The sequence below is a fragment of the Vanrija albida genome (genome assembly GCF_041260175.1).
Source record: "Vanrija albida strain AlHP1 chromosome Unknown contig_2, whole genome shotgun sequence".
Taxonomy (NCBI): Eukaryota; Fungi; Basidiomycota; class Tremellomycetes; order Trichosporonales; family Trichosporonaceae; genus Vanrija; species Vanrija albida.
The window spans coordinates 1,219,356-1,237,780 of record NW_027191421.1 but is presented as its reverse complement, the minus strand read 5'-3'; the positions used below and the strand labels follow the sequence as shown (position 1 = coordinate 1,237,780).

At 63.1% G+C, this 18,425-nt stretch overlaps 7 protein-coding genes across 7 annotated transcripts; 4 read left to right on the top strand and 3 right to left on the bottom strand.

Moving 5' to 3' along the window:
* Positions 1-214: 214 nt before the first annotated feature.
* VRG4 (GDP-mannose transporter into the lumen of the Golgi) lies at positions 215-1,787 on the top strand (the record flags this gene model as incomplete). Its single annotated transcript, XM_069350724.1, has 5 exons — positions 215-490; positions 690-798; positions 881-969; positions 1,032-1,057; positions 1,109-1,787. 5 exons carry the CDS (start codon positions 215-217, stop codon positions 1,785-1,787), a joined length of 1,179 nt encoding a protein of 392 aa, XP_069211110.1.
* A 571-nt stretch (positions 1,788-2,358) lies between these two features.
* Q8F55_002115 (40S ribosomal protein eS10) lies at positions 2,359-2,949 on the bottom strand (the record flags this gene model as incomplete). Its single annotated transcript, XM_069350723.1, has 2 exons — positions 2,359-2,799; positions 2,920-2,949. The coding sequence occupies 2 exons, from the start codon at positions 2,947-2,949 to the stop codon at positions 2,359-2,361; spliced, it is 471 nt and encodes a 156-aa protein (XP_069211109.1).
* Positions 2,950-4,514: 1,565 nt separating this feature from the next.
* Q8F55_002114 (uncharacterized protein) lies at positions 4,515-7,427 on the top strand (the record flags this gene model as incomplete). Its single annotated transcript, XM_069350722.1, has 4 exons — positions 4,515-5,672; positions 5,713-7,088; positions 7,146-7,305; positions 7,353-7,427. 4 exons carry the CDS (start codon positions 4,515-4,517, stop codon positions 7,425-7,427), a joined length of 2,769 nt encoding a protein of 922 aa, XP_069211108.1.
* A 275-nt stretch (positions 7,428-7,702) lies between these two features.
* On the bottom strand, positions 7,703-13,369 carry Q8F55_002113 (uncharacterized protein; the record flags this gene model as incomplete). Its single annotated transcript, XM_069350721.1, has 4 exons — positions 7,703-8,089; positions 8,136-12,630; positions 12,671-13,255; positions 13,317-13,369. 4 exons carry the CDS (start codon positions 13,367-13,369, stop codon positions 7,703-7,705), a joined length of 5,520 nt encoding a protein of 1,839 aa, XP_069211107.1.
* A 399-nt stretch (positions 13,370-13,768) lies between these two features.
* Positions 13,769-15,180, top strand: HEM15 (ferrochelatase hem15; the record flags this gene model as incomplete). The annotated part of the gene is made up of 5 exons (XM_069350720.1): positions 13,769-13,890; positions 13,949-13,956; positions 14,001-14,035; positions 14,090-14,664; positions 14,700-15,180. The coding sequence occupies 5 exons, from the start codon at positions 13,769-13,771 to the stop codon at positions 15,178-15,180; spliced, it is 1,221 nt and encodes a 406-aa protein (XP_069211106.1).
* Positions 15,181-15,320: 140 nt separating this feature from the next.
* Q8F55_002111 (uncharacterized protein) lies at positions 15,321-16,633 on the bottom strand (the record flags this gene model as incomplete). Its single annotated transcript, XM_069350719.1, has 3 exons — positions 15,321-16,171; positions 16,204-16,502; positions 16,536-16,633. 3 exons carry the CDS (start codon positions 16,631-16,633, stop codon positions 15,321-15,323), a joined length of 1,248 nt encoding a protein of 415 aa, XP_069211105.1.
* Positions 16,634-16,789: 156 nt separating this feature from the next.
* Positions 16,790-18,267, top strand: Q8F55_002110 (uncharacterized protein; the record flags this gene model as incomplete). The annotated part of the gene is made up of 3 exons (XM_069350718.1): positions 16,790-17,084; positions 17,118-17,226; positions 17,262-18,267. 3 exons carry the CDS (start codon positions 16,790-16,792, stop codon positions 18,265-18,267), a joined length of 1,410 nt encoding a protein of 469 aa, XP_069211104.1.
* Between the last annotated feature and the right edge of the window lie 158 nt (positions 18,268-18,425).

Below are 18,425 nucleotides of genomic sequence, written 5' to 3'. Positions count from 1 at the left end.
TTGACAACAACCACAGTCTCGCACACTTTACTTCTTCCTCTTCGCCCTTCTTCTTCTCTTCCCTCTTCTCCCCCCTCCCCCCCCCACTTTGTAGCCCCCCACCGCCGTGCTCCTCGGTCCGTGCTCCCACCACCGACAACAACTTGCCCTGTCGTCTTGATCCAGTGCCGCAGTGCCCCTAGCCACCATTTCGTCCCCGTCGCGTTCCCCCAGCATGTCCAAGCCGTTCGTCCCGACTCCGAGCCTCAGTCGGTCCGGCTCCCCACCCCTCAACCGCACCGCGTCGAGCTCGAGCTTCCACGCCGCCACGGCCGAGCGCCGCGGCGACGAGGAGAAGGAGGCCTTCCTCGCAAACCTCGGCGGCGCCAGGGGTCCCTCGTCGCCACAGTATGAGGCCAAGGCCGAGGCCGCTCCGCCAACGGGCAAGGAGCAGATTCTGCCCATTCTCAACTACTGCGCCGCGTCGATCATGATGACGGTCGTCAACAAGGTATGTTGTCGCCCCGGTCGGTTTCTCTCAGCGTCGCACTTGTGACGACAAGCCCGCCCACCTGCACCTGCGTGCTCGCACGCACACCTGGTCGTCATCCGTGTCGCACACTAGGATCCCGGCAACGTGGCGTTGATCACTTCCCACCAAGCCACCGCGGCACATTCAGACCCGAAGCGCACGCTGACACCGGTCGCAGTATGTCGTCTCTGGAGCAAACTTCGACATGACCTTCCTCCTCCTGGCTATCCAGTCGTTGGTCTGTGTCGCGGCCGTCGTGACGGTCAAGCGAATGGGTCTGATTACCTGTGAGTTTGCCGGGTTTGCCGACGCGCTCGCGCAAGCTTCGAGCCCCGGCCCTTCCCCGCGCGCCCCACGCTGACTCTGCAGTCCGCGACTTTGACGTCAAGGACGCAAAGGCGTGGTGGCCCATTTCTGCCCTTCTTGTTGCCGTCATCTACACCGGCTCCAAGTCTCTGGTGAGTGTAGCTGCGATTATGAGAACTACCCACGTGGACGAACGAGGCTGACATGACAACAGCAATTCCTCTCCATTCCCGTGTACACGCAAGTATCATGTGGACGCCGTCGTGCCTGCCCGAGCTAACCCTTGCCCAGTATCTTCAAGAACCTGACCATCATCCTCATCGCCTATGGAGAGGTCTTCATGTTCAGCGGTGTCGTCACCGGCCTCACTCTGTGCTCGTTCAGCCTGATGGTCGGCTCGTCGGTCATTGCTTACCTGACGGATGACGGTGGCTCGGCCAAGGGCGCCAGCGTTGGTGGCTTCAACGTTGGCTACCTCTGGATGGCCGCCAACTGCCTCTTCTCGGCCGCCTACGTCCTGTTCATGCGCAAGCGTATCAAGGTCACTGGCTTCAAGGACTGGGACTCGATGTTCTACAACAACCTGCTTTCCATCCCCTTCCTTGTCATCTCGTCGCTCCTCTTTGAGAACTGGGGTGTTGAGAGCCTGGCCAAGAACTTCCCTGCCGACAACCGTGCCGTCCTCCTCTCGGCCATCATCTTCTCGGGTGCCGCGGCCGTCTTCATCTCGTACAGCACTGCGTGGTGTGTCCGCATCTGCGGCTCGACGACCTACTCGATGGTTGGCGCCCTCAACAAGCTCCCCGTTGCGGCATCGGGCATGATCTTCTTTGGCAACGCCATCACTGTCGGCTCGGTCTCTGCCATCCTCGTTGGCGGTGTCGCCGGTATTGTCTACGCCGTCGCCAAGACGAACCAGGCCAGGATCGATGCGGCCGCCAAGGCCCGCGCAGCCGCCACCAAGGCGTGAGCGGGTTGTTAACCACTGTATATTTATACCCATACGTGGTTTAGAGTGTGTCTACCTGGCGTGGAGGAGGGCACACGGAGACATGTGTGGCACGGAGTGGTATCTCACGCTCGACCAAGACGGTACTCGCTGTACGTAGCCGCAATAGACTTTCCTTGCTTCGGACTTTATGCACGCGTGCGTGTGTGTGGGGGGTTGGGTTGGGGCTACGGCTGGTAGGGCGTGTGTCCGTGGTTGAAGTGCTTCCAAGCCGCCAAACAGGCTGGCGATCCAGCCAAGTGGAGGTCCGAAGTCTAAAGCCCATCGTCTATCAATTAGGACACGTTCAATTAGGGAAAGCTACTAGCTCATAGCCAGGGTAATCTTTGCTACTTTTCAAGAATTCAAGCCGCATCAGTGGGACACGACATACACGCCACAAGCCAGTGCCGAGTCTCGCTGCGCGCTGCCGCTGCTCCCAAAATCAAGCACCAAACGCCCGTGGCATAGACTACAAACTAGCTACGCAGCAGAGACGAATGGACACCTGTCATCCCAGTGTAAAGCCGAGTGCGAAAACACATCGAGCCTTTTACGAGGCGGGGGCACCGGCGCCACGGCCGACACCGCCAAAGCGGGGGCGGTAGTCGCCGCTGGCACCCTCCTTGTCGCCGGCGTCGTCGCGGCGGCGGTAGCCGCCCTCGCGGTCGCCGCGGGGGGCGCGGTAGCCACCCTCACGGCCGGCGCCGTAGCCGGCGGGGCGGCCGGCGGGGCGCGCGGGCTTGGTGTGGGTCACGGGCACAATCTCAGCGGGGAGGTGGAGGTACTCGCGGAGGTAGGCGAGGCCCTCGTCGGTGAGCGTGTAGTAGTACCACTGCCACGAGAACTGCGTCTTGACGTAGCCCTTGGAGGTGAGCGACTGCATCGCCTTGATGACCTCGAGGTTGGGGACCGTCGTGAGGTCGGGGTGCGAGGGGCGGTTGAACTCCTTGGGGGCGACGAGGACGCCCTCCTTGAAGAGCTGCTCGTAAATCTGGGCCGGTTAGTGGGCGTCGAGGGGGGGTGGTGATGGCCGGCGTCGAGCATCGGCGTGGCGGGCACAACTGTTGTCGCCCCGCCGCGCCCTCGCTCCGCTCGGCCGCGGGCGACTCACAAGGCGGCGGTTCTGCTTGCTGATAAGCATCGTGACTGGTCCGTGGGGTGGTCCGGTTTTGAAGAAGTAAACTGGTCGAGGTGCGCTTGAAGATGCCGATGACTTGGGCGGGGGATGGAGAAGTCGAGAGGAGCCGGCGTGCGAGCGTTCAAGGCGCCGTCTGCTGCCTGCTGCCACCACTGCACCGTACAGCAAGCCGACTGCCAAAAGTCGCCTGTTCGAAGCTGGTGAAGAGTTTTCGCCGCAAACTCCGGGGCGCGTGGCGGCTGGCGCTGTGATTATGTAACCGCCAACTCAGAGTGATTATGTAACGTCGGAAGCAAAATGCCCAAGAGCCAAGCCACCCCACCGCAGCTCGCAGCTCGCAGCCCGTAGCAGCTTTACAGTGCCTGGAGACCACGCCCAAGACAAGTACGACGACTGCGCCTACGACGCGCACGCAGAGCGAGCACATTGCACCCAACCTACGCCGCTAGGCTGCCCGAAGCAGCATCCATGACGACGGGCTGCCGGCGCTGCTGCTATCGATATGAGCATGACGGCGCATGCTGGCATGGAGATGGCTGGTGCACGGACAGCGGGCATACCATGCCTCGGTCGGCTGACGGTGCATACCCGTGCATCGGATGCGCCGTCGGTCGTTGTCGTCGAGAATAGCCAGTGCAGGAAGCAGCGATCAGAACTGAGACACGCGCAAACATTGCATGCACGACGCGTCTCGGCGGCAGTTTCCCCTGCGCCACAGGGACAGAGTGCAGCCGCCAGCCAGCGTGTCGAACGAGCGAGCCCCTGGCCAGCCAGACCCTTTGCAATCTTTGAGCGACCTCGACGCGTCGTCGGTCGGCGACACCGACTGCGCCGGCCTCGCATGCATGCATGCATTCATCCACTGGGCCACCGTCACACTTGGTACCGAGGTCGGTACCTCTCGACACGCTCCGCCCTGACACCACCCCGGGGGGCGTGCTCTTTACAGTTTGGCGCAGCGAAACCCAAAGATACGGGGCGGTGGGCCGGGCGGGGGGAGCTGCGGCCTGCGTGCGGCAGTGGCAGCGCCGTCCCGCGTGTCTCTGTTGAAACACTGCTGCGGGCTCGGCGGCTGCGAGCGACAAGGCAAAGGGTCCAAGGGACTGGCCGTTTTACCTCTTGGGGGTTGTCACGTCATGGCAGCGAGCAGATCCAGCGCAGCGCACAAGACGAGAGAGAGAGCGAGTAAACCTCAATGACCCAAGGCTCCGTGTTTCGCTTGCTCTCGACTTGTGCCGTCCTTGGCGACTAGGGAGTAGTGCTGCCTGCTGCCTTGCTGCTGCTTGGCCTCGGCCCTCATACTCCTACTTCCTCCTCCCCCGCCTGCAAATCAGCAGCCACACTGTATCCGTTTGCCGCTGACTGACCGCAATCCACAAGGCAAAGGTCAGACACCATCTCGTCCACCTTCCTCGACCTCATTCCACCACTGCACGTTTCCAACAACTCACCTGTACATCAAGACCGCCGGCGCGACTCCCCCACCCCCTCCCCTTCCCCTTCCCCCTTCCCCATCCTGTACATCGCCGGTCGAGCTTGTACCTCCACACCTTATCGCCTCCACCGAGATGGCGTTTAACGGGCGCGCCAAAGACGGCGCGAAAGAGCGGGTCTCGTACAACTCGTTTGTCACAAAGGACAAGGGCTCACCCCCGACCACCTGGCACGCGTCGGACATCGACGACAATGTCGTCTCGGCCAGCGGCCGCTCGGCGCTCTCGCCCACGCTCGCAGAGTTTCCATGCTCATTAAGGTCGCGTCTCGCCGAGGCCAGCAGCTCCACACGCGGCCTCGGCCTTGGAGACGCCGGCTCAAGCACTGGAGGCTACGCCGATCGCGACTCGTACCTCTCTGGCGGCTCGGATCTCCTCGACGCGTGGCGGAGAAAAAGGCGCAAGGACGCCGGGCTCGCCAGCGACGACGACGAGAGCATCTACACCCCGGCAGTGCCCCAGCCTACCACCGTCCGAAGTAGTAACGCTGCAGCAAACAAGAACCTGCCGGCCGTGCCTGCCGAGCGCGAGTCGACATCCACGTCCTCGTCGTCGACACTTCCCGTGGCGCAAGCGTTCACCACCGGAGGGCCCTTCTCCACGCCACGCGGCAGTGCAGGCGCGTCGTCGACCGGCGCGACGGGGTACGACTCGGACCCCAACACGGGGTACGCGTCGCCGGTGCGTATCGTGTCCCCGCAGCCATCGACGCAGAGCTCGACGAAAAAGCTGCCCAGGTTCGACGCGCGCGGCTACCCTGTCAAGGACGGCAGCAGCCCGCGCGATCTGCGCGTGTCGAATCGCTTCTCGGGATCGTCGCCATCACCGCTCCAACGCAGGCCGGACAGCCGCGCATCGACGAGCTCAAATCGCTCATCCATGGACGGGAACTACCTCGCGTCCAAGTCGCGTCGGTCGTCGGTCGGCGACGCGTATGGTGGCCTCGCCGTCCCCGACACCCTGGCAGGCGCCAAGCACGCGTCGATGCAGTCGTTCACCTCGTTCTACCCGCCCTCGCTGGCCGAGTACATGGCTGGCACGGAAGGCGGGCGACGCGATAACGGTCCCGGCATCGCACACTCGATCTACACGGCCAGCACGCCGTCCGTCCTCTCGCTTGCGGGATCCGACGAGAGTGGCATGGACTTTGCCAACCACGACCAGTTAGAGAAGGCTCGCGGCGTCGGAGACTTTAGCATCAACCGCAAAGGACGGCGAGAGTTTGTCAGCATGGTGGGTGCTATTCATTATGTGCAGAGATTCTAACAGCCAGCTCGTCGACCCAACGGAATGGGCAGGCATCGGGCCCGAGGACGACGACGACTTGCACAACCCCGGTGTCGAGCAGAAGAAGATGTCCATATGGCGCGCATTGTTCACGGCCCGTGGCGCCAGCAACCTCGGATGTGTCTTAGTCCTCTGCGCCGTCCTTATCGCCTTGTTCATGGTCTACCCTATCGTCACGGCCTACCGTGGACAGCCAAAGTACTCGCACATGGGCGGGTACAACATTGGCGGCATTAACGCGTCTGGACAGCTTCCCGACCTCCACGGGTACTCGCTCATCGACAAGGACACACCCCCTGAAGCGTACAGGAAGATGTCTGTGGAAACTGGCGAGGAGTGGGAGCTCGTCTTCTCCGACGAGTTCAACCACGACGGCCGCACATTCTACGACGGAGACGACCCTTACTGGCAGGCAGAGAACCTCCACTACTGGGCCACCAACAACCTCGAGTGGTACGACCCCGCAAACATTGTTACGCGCGACGGCAACCTCGTTCTCACGCTCAACAACCACACGTCGCACGGCATGAACTATACGGGCGGTCTCATGAGCTCGTGGAACCGCTTCTGTTTCACTGGCGGGTACATTGAGACCAACGTCTCCCTCCCCGGAAAGAGCAACATCTACGGCCTGTGGCCCGCCATCTGGACACTGGGTAACCTCGGAAGGGCGGGATACGGCGGCACCCTCGAAGGCATGTGGCCGTACTCGTACGACTCGTGCGACGTCGGTACCCTTCCCAACCAGACCCTCAACGGCCTGCCCAAGTGGGAAGAGGGTGAAGGAGACTGGGCGTACAACAACGCTCTCTCATACCTCCCTGGACAGCGGCTGAGCCGCTGCTCGTGTCCTGACGACCCGAACCACCCCGGCCCCCTCCACCCAGACGGCTCTCTCGTCGGCCGTGCCGCTCCCGAGATTGACGTCTTCGAGGCTTTTGTCGATGACAAGGGCTCCTATGAGGGCCGTGTGTCCCTTTCCGCCCAGTGGGCGCCCTTCAACCCGCAATACCTGTGGCCGAACACGTCCGACACTTACTTCCACATCTACGACAACACTACCGTCAAGCTCAACAACTACCGCGGTAGTGCGTTCCAGCAGGCCACGTCTGCCACCGGCCTCACGAATCAGCAGTGCTACACGGCCATGGGGGGTTGTTTCTCCATCTACGGCTTCGAGTACCTGCCAGACAGGGACAACGGGTATATTACCTGGATCAGCGACAACAAGAAGGCGTGGACCGTCCGTGCGTCGGCAATGGGGCCCAATGCACGCGCGCAGGTCGGCCAGCGCATCATCTCCGAGGAGCCAATGTACATTATCATCAACCTCGGTATCTCGGAAAACTTTGGTGCTGTTGAGTGAGTTGAAGCTTGTCCAGCTTGTCCGGGCTTCCGAGTCAGACCTAACACCCGCAGCTACGAAGGCCTCAAAGAGTTCTTCCCGTACGAGATGCTGGTCGACTACATCCGCGTGTACCAGGACCCTAAAGCCATCAACATTGGCTGCGAGCCACCAAACTACCCGACCCAAGACTACATAAAATATCTCGGACCCGCGTACTGGAACGCCAACATTGTGAGTGGCACCACCATGCCGCCCAGGCACAAGCTGACCGCCCCCAGTCCACATTCGATCAGGCCATGGAGGCCAACCCCAACATTAAGGCCCCGCGGAACAGGCTCCTCGACGGGTGCTAGATAGAACACACGCGTCCTCTGGACTAGGACATTTCACCCTTCGCTCACCACCTCGGGCTAGGACTTTTCGCTTCCCCTCCCCTTTTTGGGCTGCCTGCCTCGCACGGCAGTTGATCTCGCCTTTTCCAACCACTAGAACTTGTACACTCAACGACCCTGCCAAACACTGTGGCAGCTGCATTGTCTCCAATTATGCATTGATGAATCACGCTTGTTGCGGCGGCGTGGGCGCCCTATGATATGGAAATGCTGGTATACAGGTGGCTCATTCTACACTACTCTGGGAACTCGCGGTCCGCGACGGTTTTGAGGACGTCGAGGAGCTTGGTCAGCGACGCCGTCGAGCTGAGCATGTTCTGCACTTCGCTCTCCAGGGCCTTGCGGACCTCGAGATAGCGGTTGGCGGGCGTGCTGAACGAAACGCGGTGCTTGTGGCCGGCCGTGTCGACGTCCATCGTGTCGTCGGGCGGCGCCAATGCGGCAGGCATCAAGATGCGTCGCTCGCACAGCTGCGTGAGGGAGAGCACGGCGGCGGCCTCCATAGCCTGCAGGCCGTCGGGGCCTTCTTCCACCGGCGCTCTCTTGACCAGGGACGCAATCTCGCGGTACAAGTCGTTGAGGGTGCTAATGGGGTCGAGAGACGATGAGAGCGCGTGCTCATCCTGAGAGCGTCAGTTCTGAGCATGTGCACTCTAATTGCAAACTCACGTCGAAAGGGAGGAGGAACGCAACGTTGGGCTCCCTGTCGCCACTGAGACTCTCCCACGCACGGGTGAAGCGAACAAGCGCGACAAGAACCGTGCGCGCAGTGCGCAGCAGAGCATCCATGCGAGATGCAATTATCGGCAGTGCCTTGTGGTCGACGAGGTTGGGGTCGCTCTGTTGCGACTCGACAGTCGCCCGCTCCTTCTCCAGAGCAACTTGCTCCTCCTCGTCCGATGGCGCGATGCAGCCAATGAACTGATGGGGGTGAGACAAGCAAAACTGGACAGTGCGCAGGAACGTGATGGCCGACGGCGCAAACTCCGAGAGCAAGCTGTAGGGACCAGGGTTGACGGCGTTGGCGAGGCCGTAGAACACCTCGGCGACAAGCTCCATCTCCTCGAGGGCTGGACGGGAAAGGGGGCTGTCCGGTCCGGCCCATTGGAGGGAGTGGAGAAGCTGCTGCAGAACGACTCGTACGAATGGCACGACGTCGGAGCGAGCAAATGACGCGGCATCTGGGAGGGACGACAGGAGGGCCGTGACGACTTGGAGAAGCTCGCACCAAGCGCGGTGGAAACTGCCGTTGGCGTTGGACACGTCAATGCGAGCAGCCTCGGCCTCGACGGCGACCACATTGTCAGCGTATGCGGGAAGAACGCCCGAAACCGCAAGCTTCTCAGCAGTCGGGCCATTGCTTGCAATGGCGAGATGGAGGAGCAGGATGGTGTGGAAGTGAGGAGGGAGCGTGCCGTCGACAGGCCGTGTGCGGACAATGACGTCCAAGCTGCGGGGAATGAGGTTGACCTGCATGAGCTTGTCGAGCCAAACGGCAGTTGATGTTGAGACGCGGCTCATCTCGCAGAGGAGGGCAATGATGAGGCTGAGATCCTTCTCGGCGTCCAAGTTGCTTTGCAGGAGGATGGTATCGAGAACAACGTTTGCCGCCTCGAGCGCAAACGTCGCTCCAGAGTCGAAGAGCACTTCGCGCACCTCGTCGGCGGCGCTGCCGGCCTGCGCCTGTGAAAGGAGGAGGAGCACTCGGAGCACGGGCCGGTGAATGGCAGGGAGCTCTGGGTGTCGGAGAGAGATGACGGGAGGGAACAGGGTACTCTCCACAATCCTGCGGACCGAATTGGCAAGCTCTTTGACGACGGCTGCCTCCGAAACCTCTACCTCGGGGTCCAATGCGATGTGAAGCAAAGTGGCGAGGATGCTTAGACGCTCGGTCTGAATGGCGAGCATGACGTCGCCTCCTCTGTCCTCGTCGGCGAGGTTCGCGGCAATAGAGTTGGCAGCTTTGAGAGCCGCTCTGGCCGCAAGGGCGTCGCCGCTGGTCACTGTGACCACAACGTCGAAGAGCAGCCGCCACGCCTTGGTGTAGCTGATATCGGCATCCAGCTGGGACCAGTTGAGGTTGAGGATGGCGATTGATCGGTTGACGCTGCTCTGCCGTTCCTCGTCATTGAAGATGACAGGGACGCCGTCGTACAAGTACTGAATACCATACACGCGCTCCTCGGGGAGATTGACGGTTCGGAGCGGAGAAAGGTTGACACCGTTGGCCTTGATGGCGGCGGCCTCGTTGGCATGCATTTCGGGGTCACAGCTCGTGTGGATGGCGGTCAAGGCGGTGTCCTCCAAGGCTCCAGTGTTGCGCAGAAGAGACAGTACGAGAGTTTGGGCCTTTGCTTCCGTCTCAGCGTCGCTGTCGAGAGCAAGCGCCAGCTCGGTTGCCAGTAGCGACGTGGCATTCGCCTTGGCCTGAACCGCATACGAGTAGTTCTGCACCTCCGCTGCAACGTTGTCCGAGAAGCTTGATGGCAGGGCCACAAACTTGATGGCAATGTCATGGACGGCCTGCCAGAAGGTGGCCTCGGAACGCAGAACCGACACTGCGTTGGCCGCACGTGCAGACTCGAGGATAGCCTGGATGCAGCCAAGGACGGCAGCCAAGCCGCTCGGGCCTTCGCTGAACTGGGCCTGCCAATCCAGGACCTCGTCGACGGCATGCTTAAGCAAGCCTTCAAGCTTCGGGACTTGCCCGCCCTTCACTGGTGGGATCAAGATGGCAGCGCAGCCAGGCTGCGTCGCGATAATCGTGCCGAGGAGCGCCCAGGCATCAGACTTGACTTGATCGAGACCAGCGTTGACGGCGACGGTGGCAATGCCGTTAAGCGTGCCGGGGTTTCGAAGCATGCCCGCGAGAGACGGTCGCTGGTCACCGATGTTGCTTGCACCCAAGTACACCCTAAGGAGCCTGAGTAACAGGCGAAGGCCTGTAGGCTGCAAGCTTGGCTGGAAGATGAGGTCGACGAGATGGTCAACGAGTTGGATCTTGTCGCCGTTGGCAGTCACGACAGTAGATCCAAAGAGGCTGAAGGGGAGAGCGTTGACTGAAACGTTCAGAGATGGAGCGAGGCGTAGCAACGTCGACAAGAGCGATGCCGAGTTGTCAAACGCAGAATAGACAATCTCGGCATCCGACCACCGGCGAGCCTGGACGAATCGGGTAGCGAGATGCGACGATTGCGTGAACACGTCGACGATGGGACGGTAGGACAGCGGTGAGGTGTTGTTGACAAACACGTCGAAGAGGTAGGCGGCAGCCGGGGAAGGCGACTTGCCGTCTTCGCCAAGAGGATGCTTGAGAACAATGTCGAAGATCTCGATAAGGAGAGAAGCAATTTCGTATCGCTTCGAGATGTCCTGGTAGCGCCAACCAGAGAACTGCGACCAGACATCGGTCACCACAAGCTTGACGGCTGACCGCACCACCTGGGCATCACCAGCGTTTGCGGATGCAAGCGAGCGGACAAGGCGAAGCAGAGCTGCCGTCAGGCCGTGCTTGCCTCTGAGGCCATCGCTCTGAATGAGCGATGCCACAGAACCCTGGCGGCGTGAGTGCGAGTCGAAGAAGCCCGAGGCACGGAAGGCCTGCCAAATGGCCTCGTTGCCGGTCAGAAGCAGCGACTGGAGGATGTCGATCGCGTGCTTGGCGGCCACAAAGTCGACCTGCGAGCGTTCAGTTCGAGAGCGGTCGGTGAGCACCGTCAATGCAAGCTCCAGCAGGGACTGCCCCGGGAAGCGGTCCCCGGGGCTGCCATTGCGAACCAGTAGGGACGCGACTTCGGGCGAACGAAGAACAGAGCGAAGGAGCTTGAGGCCCGAGGCAAGGATCGGTGAGAGGTCATCGCCCTCGACACCCAGGTCGACAAGCTCAAGCTTGCGCGCGTCGCTTTTGACTCGTGGGGAAGGGGGGAGGCCGACAGCTCCGCGGAGAATCTCGATGAGGAGCGGCCATCCAGCCTGACGGAAACGCCATGACACAACGGTGGGGTGGTCATCATCACCAGAGATGATGGTTCCGCGTGCCCTTCGTGGAATGATGGCGCCTCCGGGGAGCTCAAAGTCGACGCTGGCCTCCACTGTCGTGCGGCCATTGTCATCCTCCCCAGTGATCATAAAAGTAGAGTGCGGTGAGGTGATGGTAACGAACGGCAGGTCATTGACATAGTCGAAAACGTCAGGGACGGGGCTGACGACCGTGAGGGCAAGGTTGACCTCATCGTCCGAGCTGACACCTGTGATGGCGGCAAGGATCCTGGGGAGGTGTGTTGGCTCGCGTGGCCAACGACTTTCGTCCAGGATGGCTCGTCGGTCGTCGTACGCAAAGTCGACGGTCCAATAGTTGTTTGCGAGGGATGTCGAAGCTTCCTGGACACCGCCTCCAAACAGCAGGCCCCATGTTCGGTACAGCCCTGAGCGGTCGGCGATGCTCCCGATGTGTATTAACTCGGACAGGCCGATCAGGACGTCTTTGATAGGGCTGCGCCTCAACGACGCCATGTCGACAGCGAGGTCTCCGCTGAACGCGTCCTTCGTGGCCTCGAACAATGGTCCCTCGAGAATCGCGTCGAACCATGGGAACAAGCCCGATGACAAACTCAGCGCGCGGGTTGCTGGGCCGAGGTACACCACCGGGTCGTCGCCGCTCATGTGCGTCGTGTCGAGCTGGAAGTCTTCGCCCGAGGGGGGTTGCAGATGGGGTGGAAGGGAGCGGAGAACGACGGCCCATGCGAGACAGAGGACAGGTGTCGGGAATGGGGGGAAGACAGTCTCCGCCTCTGGGTGACCGGGTGCCAAGTCGTCCGTCTGCTCCATGATGAATGAGTGCACGGCATGCAGTCGGTCGCGGGAGTGGAGTAGGGTGGCTCCAAAGGTGTCGGCTTCGTCGTTGGCCTCGGGGGAGAGAATCTGCGCGAGACACATGGCCTCGACGGCAATCACCAGCAACAGGTCGCGAATGCGCAGCTGGAGGCGCTGGCACTCTTCGTCGTTCTGCCAGATCTCGCCGTTGGCCTGTGCCGTTCCAAAGCTCGACAGAACGGTGCCCTTGATCAAGCCCTCGGAGACAGCGGCAGGGCGAGTGGTGAACTGGTAGAGAATGAGGAAGAGAAGGTCGAGGAGGGTCTCCTGTTGGCGGAGCTGGAGCGTTGCCCTGGCCAGTTCAGCACACGTTCCAGCCCATCTGCACTCACAAAAACAGAGCTCGCGCCGACTCCGTGTCTCTCTCAATAGACTTTTGGGCGAGTCCGCCGAACGCTCTGAACAATGACTCGATGAACGAAGCCTGGTCGCCGAGGATATCAGGGCGGAGCTCGGCGGCGAGCTCCTCCCATCCTGTGTGCTGCGACGCGGGAACGTACAGTGCCATGACGATCTGGGGGACGGCGAGCAGCTCCTGCTCGTACCAGAGGAGGAGGCGGTCGACGACGGCGTCCTCTTCGCTCTTGCCCTTTGCTGGTGTGGGCTCTTCGATCGAGTAGGACGTGTACGACTTCCATAGGAGGAACGCCGTGACCTCGTTGATGCCCACGGCGTCCGAGATGCGGAGGGCGATGGAACGCGAGCCAGCGTCAATGTCCATCTTGATGTCGCTGCCGGGGATCTGCACCGTCGTGCCCTGTATCGCGGTGCGCGCCTGGCTCGAGGCTGGCTTGAAGGGCTCCCATGGCTTCTGGAGGCGGGAGAGATGCCACTTGAGCAAGAGCTTGACCTTGGAGTGGGGAATCTGGCGCTCGACATCGGGTCGCAGGAGCGTGTCCCGGATGGTGGTGAGCGGCCTGGGTGTTGTTAGCGAGGTGATGCACGAGGTGCTGAGCGGTGCCGGGGAACCACACTTACCAGAAGTAATCCTCTGCCGTCAATGACTCCCCCTTGTCCTTTGGGTGGACCATTTTGAGACGGGGAGAGGCAATGTCGGTGTGTGTTGTTGTCAGAGTTGCAGTTGTCTTTGTTGCGGTCAAGTGCTGCCCAACATTCATCACTGGCGGGGCGGCGGAGCGACAGGGAGTTGCCATGTGGCTCCACGTGGCATAATATTCTCTTAGTGTTTATTTTGTATTAATCCTGCCTCCACTCCACCCCCCAAGTTATCACACCCGGCTGACCCGGTGCCTGAGTCGCTGACATTGTAAACGGCGTCACTGGCTGGAAGCTGCAAGGGAACAACGGCGAATGCGCGACGAATGTTGCATCCGACGGACGACAGACGGGTCACTTTCAACAGCCCGAACAACCTTGTACTGCCACGACATCGCATCTTGCATCAACATACTTGTGCATACACACACACAATGCCCCTCACAACTCGCTCAGCCACATCAGTGGCACGCATGGCCGCCGCCTCGTCGTCCAGGCCATCGCTCGCCCGCTGCCTCGCGACCGTCCGTGACTCACCCGCAAAGCCAGAGAAGCCGTGAGTATGCGCGATGCGTCCCGTCGTCCCCTCCACGTCCCGCGCTGACACGTAGCAGTCCTACAGGTTTGTTTCGCCGGTTCCGCACCGATCCTTGCTAACTTGAACAGCTGTTGTGATGCTGAACATGGGTGGACCGTCAACGGTGAGCGCCTCGCGCCTCGCTCGGCCGTAGACAGCCCGCTGACCCCACGCCCAGATCCCCGAGGTTGGCGACTTCCTCTCGCGCCTGTTTCACGACAACGACCTCATCCCGCTGCCTGCGCAGTCTATCCTCGCGCCGTTCATCGCGCGGAGGAGGACACCAAAGATCGAGGAGCAGTACAAGGAGATTGGCGGCGGGTCGCCGATTCTCAAGTGGACGCGGGCGCAGGGCGAGGCCATGTGCACGCTGCTCGACGAGCTCAACCCCGGATCGGCGCCACACAAGCCCTACGTCGCGTTCCGGTACGCGCAGCCCCTCACCGAGACGTGCCTCGACGAGATGAAGGCCGACGGCGTGACTCGCGCCGTGGCGTTCACGCAGTACCCGCAGTACTCGTGCTCGACGACCGGTTCGTCGCTCAACGAACTGTACCGTGTCGCCAAGAAGCAGGGCTACGGCGCGACCGGTGATGTCGAGTGGAGCGCGATCGACCGCTGGCCGGCCGACCAGGGACTGGTCAAGGCGTTTGCGCACAACATCCGCGCCGCGCTCCAGGCGTACCCCGAGGCGCGGAGAAAAGACGTTGTGCTGCTCTTCTCGGCGCACTCGCTCCCCATTGAGATTGTCAAGTGAGTAGGGCGTACGACAGGGGCTAACGACGCAGCCGCGGAGACCCGTACACGCCCGAGGTCGCCGCCACGGTCTACGCCATCATGCAGGAGCTCGGGTTCTCGAACCCGTGGCGGCTGACGTGGCAGTCCAAGGTCGGCCCCAAGGCATGGCAGGGCCCACAGACGGCCAAGGCGATCGAGGGGCTGGCCAAGCAGGGCAAGAAGGACATCTGCCTCGTGCCGGTCGCGTTCACGTCGGACCACATTGAGACGCTGTTCGAGCTCGACATCGAGGTCAAGGAGGACGCCGAGAAGCTCGGCGTGCACCTGACGCGTGCCGAGTCGCTCAACGACTCGCCGATCTTTGCCCGTGCGCTCGCCGACATTGTGAGCAAGCACCTCAACGACTATGACGCGGGCAAGATTGGCGCGGCGAGCGCGCAGCTCGAGCTCCGGTGCCCCGGGTGCACGAGCCCGAAGTGCGCAAGGACGAAGAGCTGGCTCGCGCGGGGTGGCAAGGAGGCCGAGGCGTAGGGGAGCATGGGGGGAGAGTGAGCGGGGAGAGCTGCCGCCGGCCGGTGGCACGCCGGCCGGCAGGGCTTGAGCCAGCCGTCGCCCACGGAACAGACAAATAGCATAGCAGAGCAGATCAATGCAACCATTCATGCAATAGTTTACAACAGCGTGATGCTAGCTGGCGGGAGCGGCCCTGGCGCCGGCTCGTCAATCTTCAAGCTCGCGCCGACGGCCGGCTCAGCCGGCTCAGGCGCGCTCTCCTCGCGCAGCTTGTCGGCATCCCGCCTGACCTCGCGCTCGAGGGCGAGCCATTCGGGGCGGGACACCTGGCCCAGGGCAGCGAGGTAGAACGCGATCTTGCGCGGCGCCGCGGCGCCGGGCTTCGGGCGCGCGAAGAGCGCGTACAGGTCGTCGAGGGCGCTCGCAGCCCGCGGCGGGTCAGTCGTGATGGGCGGGTGGAGAAGCCCAGCCGCCATGTCAAGCAGGCGGGGGAGCGTGCCCGGCGCGCCCCCTATCCCCTCCCACACGGCCCCCCACGCCTCCTGCGCGCTGGTGTACCGCGTCGTCGACTTGGCGCTCGTCAAAAACGGCACGAGCGCAGCGATCTCGGCCTTGACGTCCTCCGGGTCGACGCCGGCCGCGGCGAGGTAGGCGCTGTCGAGGGACGGCAGGCGGAAGGAGAGCAGCGTGTGGAGGTATGCCAGGACGACAGCGAGCACGTTGTACGCCAGCTTTGGGCCGACGCCGGCCGGCGGGCTGATGGCGGCCAGGATGGCGGGGTCGGTGCGCTCCGGCGCCGGGGCGGCCGGCGGCCCGTCCACTGCCCCCTCCCACCAGGGGAGGACGGGCGGTGCGTCGGCGTCGGCCGCGGCCTCGCCTAGCCCGGCGGCACTCGCGTCGGCCAGCAGCTCGCGCGTCTCCTCCGACTCGGGGTCGCGCATGGCGGCGAGGAACGCGTCCCTGTGCGCGGGGGGGAGCAGGCGGAAGAGCTCGTTCGAGTCGATCGTGTCTGGCGTCAGCGGGCCCAGCGGCGCTACGTACCGAGATCGACGCCGTCCAGCGCGGCGGCGAGCGCGTCGTCGTCGTCCCCCTCTTCGGCCTGCAGCGCGCCGAGCACGTCCTCGCCATCCGCCGCCGCCTCCTCGAACCGCCGCAGCATGGCGAGCGTGGCGCGCTTCTCGGCGTCCCCCGCGCCCGCGTCCGCCGCAATCTGCTCGCGCACCGTCGCCTTGTAGAACGGCTCCGAGCACTGCGCGTGCGCCGGCGCGCGGAAGCACGCCAGGCTGCAGTACGCCACATTGCACCGCGGGCACGTGTACCGGCTGTCCTGTTGGCGGCAGCTGTTGTCAGCTCAGTCTCGGTGCAGCACCCACATGCCGCATATTCTCGCTGGGGGCTCGGCGCCGCGCTGCGGGCGCGGCACGGCGAACGGCAGCCGGATGGCCTTGGGCTTTGGCTGGCGTATTGACATCGGTGGGGGGAGTGCGATGGGAAAGGTAGAGTGGAGGTTGCTGGAATTTTGGCGGCGGCGAGCCTCCACCCGGCGTCGCCGTCGTCATGGCCGTGGTCGTTGTTGTGCTCCTTCCATCTACAACACGCACCCAAGACCCCCCCCCCCCCCCCCGCCATGCCCGCCGCACCCCCCGTCGCCTTCGCGACCCTGGCCTACCAGCAGCCGTCGCGCCCCTACATCACGGGCATCACGCCGACGTCGCTGTCGGGCCACCTGATCCTGCAGCACCCCGACCCGGTGCTGACGATCGCCGACGCGCAGACGCTCCAGCCCGTCGAGCAGCTCACGGGGCACACTGGCCCCGTCACGGCCGTGCAGTGCGAGGAGGGGAGTATCTGGAGCAGCGGCAAGGACGCGACCGTCGTGCGGTGGGACGAGCGGAGCCGGCGCGCGGCGACGACCATCAAGGGTGGGTCGGGGCGCTTACCGCGCTGACAGCTAGCATTCATCCGCAAGCCGCTGCCTGTTACCGCGCTCGCCGTGAGCGGGGCCGACCACCTCGTCGTCGGCGGCACCGAGCTCGTGTCGTCGGAAGCGCACATCCTGTTCTGGTGCGTGCACGTCTCGGCCCAGCTCACACCCGCAGGGACACACGCAACGCGTCCGAGCCGGCCTACAGGCACAGCAGCACGCACTCGGACGACATCACGCACCTGTCTATCCTGCCGCCGACCGCGAGCTTCCAGGTGTCCACCGGCCGGCAGCTGCCGCAGCGGCTGCTGCTCTCGACCGCGACGGACGGGTGCGTCGCGCTCAGCGACCTGCGCGAGGCGGACGAGGACGAGGCCGTGCACGCCGAGGAGAACTGGAACCAGAGCATCGCGGCCGCGGGGAGCTACGCGTTCGAGGGGCGGCTCAAGGTCTGGGCGCGCAGCGACATGGACTACGTGGCGGCGTGGGGCGTCGGCGTCGACGCGGACGACGGCGAGCTGCAGCTCCAGGACTTCCAGGAGGTCAACAGCTCCCAGTTCAAGTATCGCGACTTTGCGCTGCCCCAGGGCGGGCCGAGCGTCGTCGGCCCGGCGGCCAAGGAGCGCGCATACCCCGACAAGCTGCGGTCAGAGTACCTTATCGACGTGTGCCCGAGCCTCGGGGTGAACAATAGGGGTCTGCCAGCCGTCGGCGTGGGCTCGAACGACGGCAACATTGTGCTCCAGCACGCGAGCGCCTTTAGCACGCGCGATAACCGCCCGTACCACCCCTCGGCGTATCTCCTCACCGGGCCCGGCGCCGCCCGCGGCCACAAGGACGTCGTACGCGCCATGTTCCATGCCGTGCGCGACGAGGCGCTCTACACGGGCAGCGAGGACGGCGTCCTCGCCGGCTGGAGCTTGGCCAGCCTGCCCCGCCTGCTTACGGGCAACCCCGCCATCGACGACGACGGGGGCGACGGGCGCGAGGACGCAAACTCGGACGACGACGAGGACGAGGAGAGCGAGATTGATACGGAGAGCAGCGAGAGTGATCGGAGCGACAACAGCGACGACATGGAGGTAGACGACGGCCCCCGCCACGGCCCTGTATACGGCGGCGGGCGCGGCCGCGACACTCGCAAAGACAAGCGGAGGGAGAAGCGCCACGCGCCGTACTAGACAGACCCGCACCAGCAATCACTGCAAACCTGCATCCCCTAACTAGGCGCAAGCTGTATATAAGTCTATGAATTCGGACTACGAAATGCAAACGGACGTTAATGACACAAGAGGAGGCGGAACCCCCTTCCTACAGAGCACATTCTATGCGAGACAGT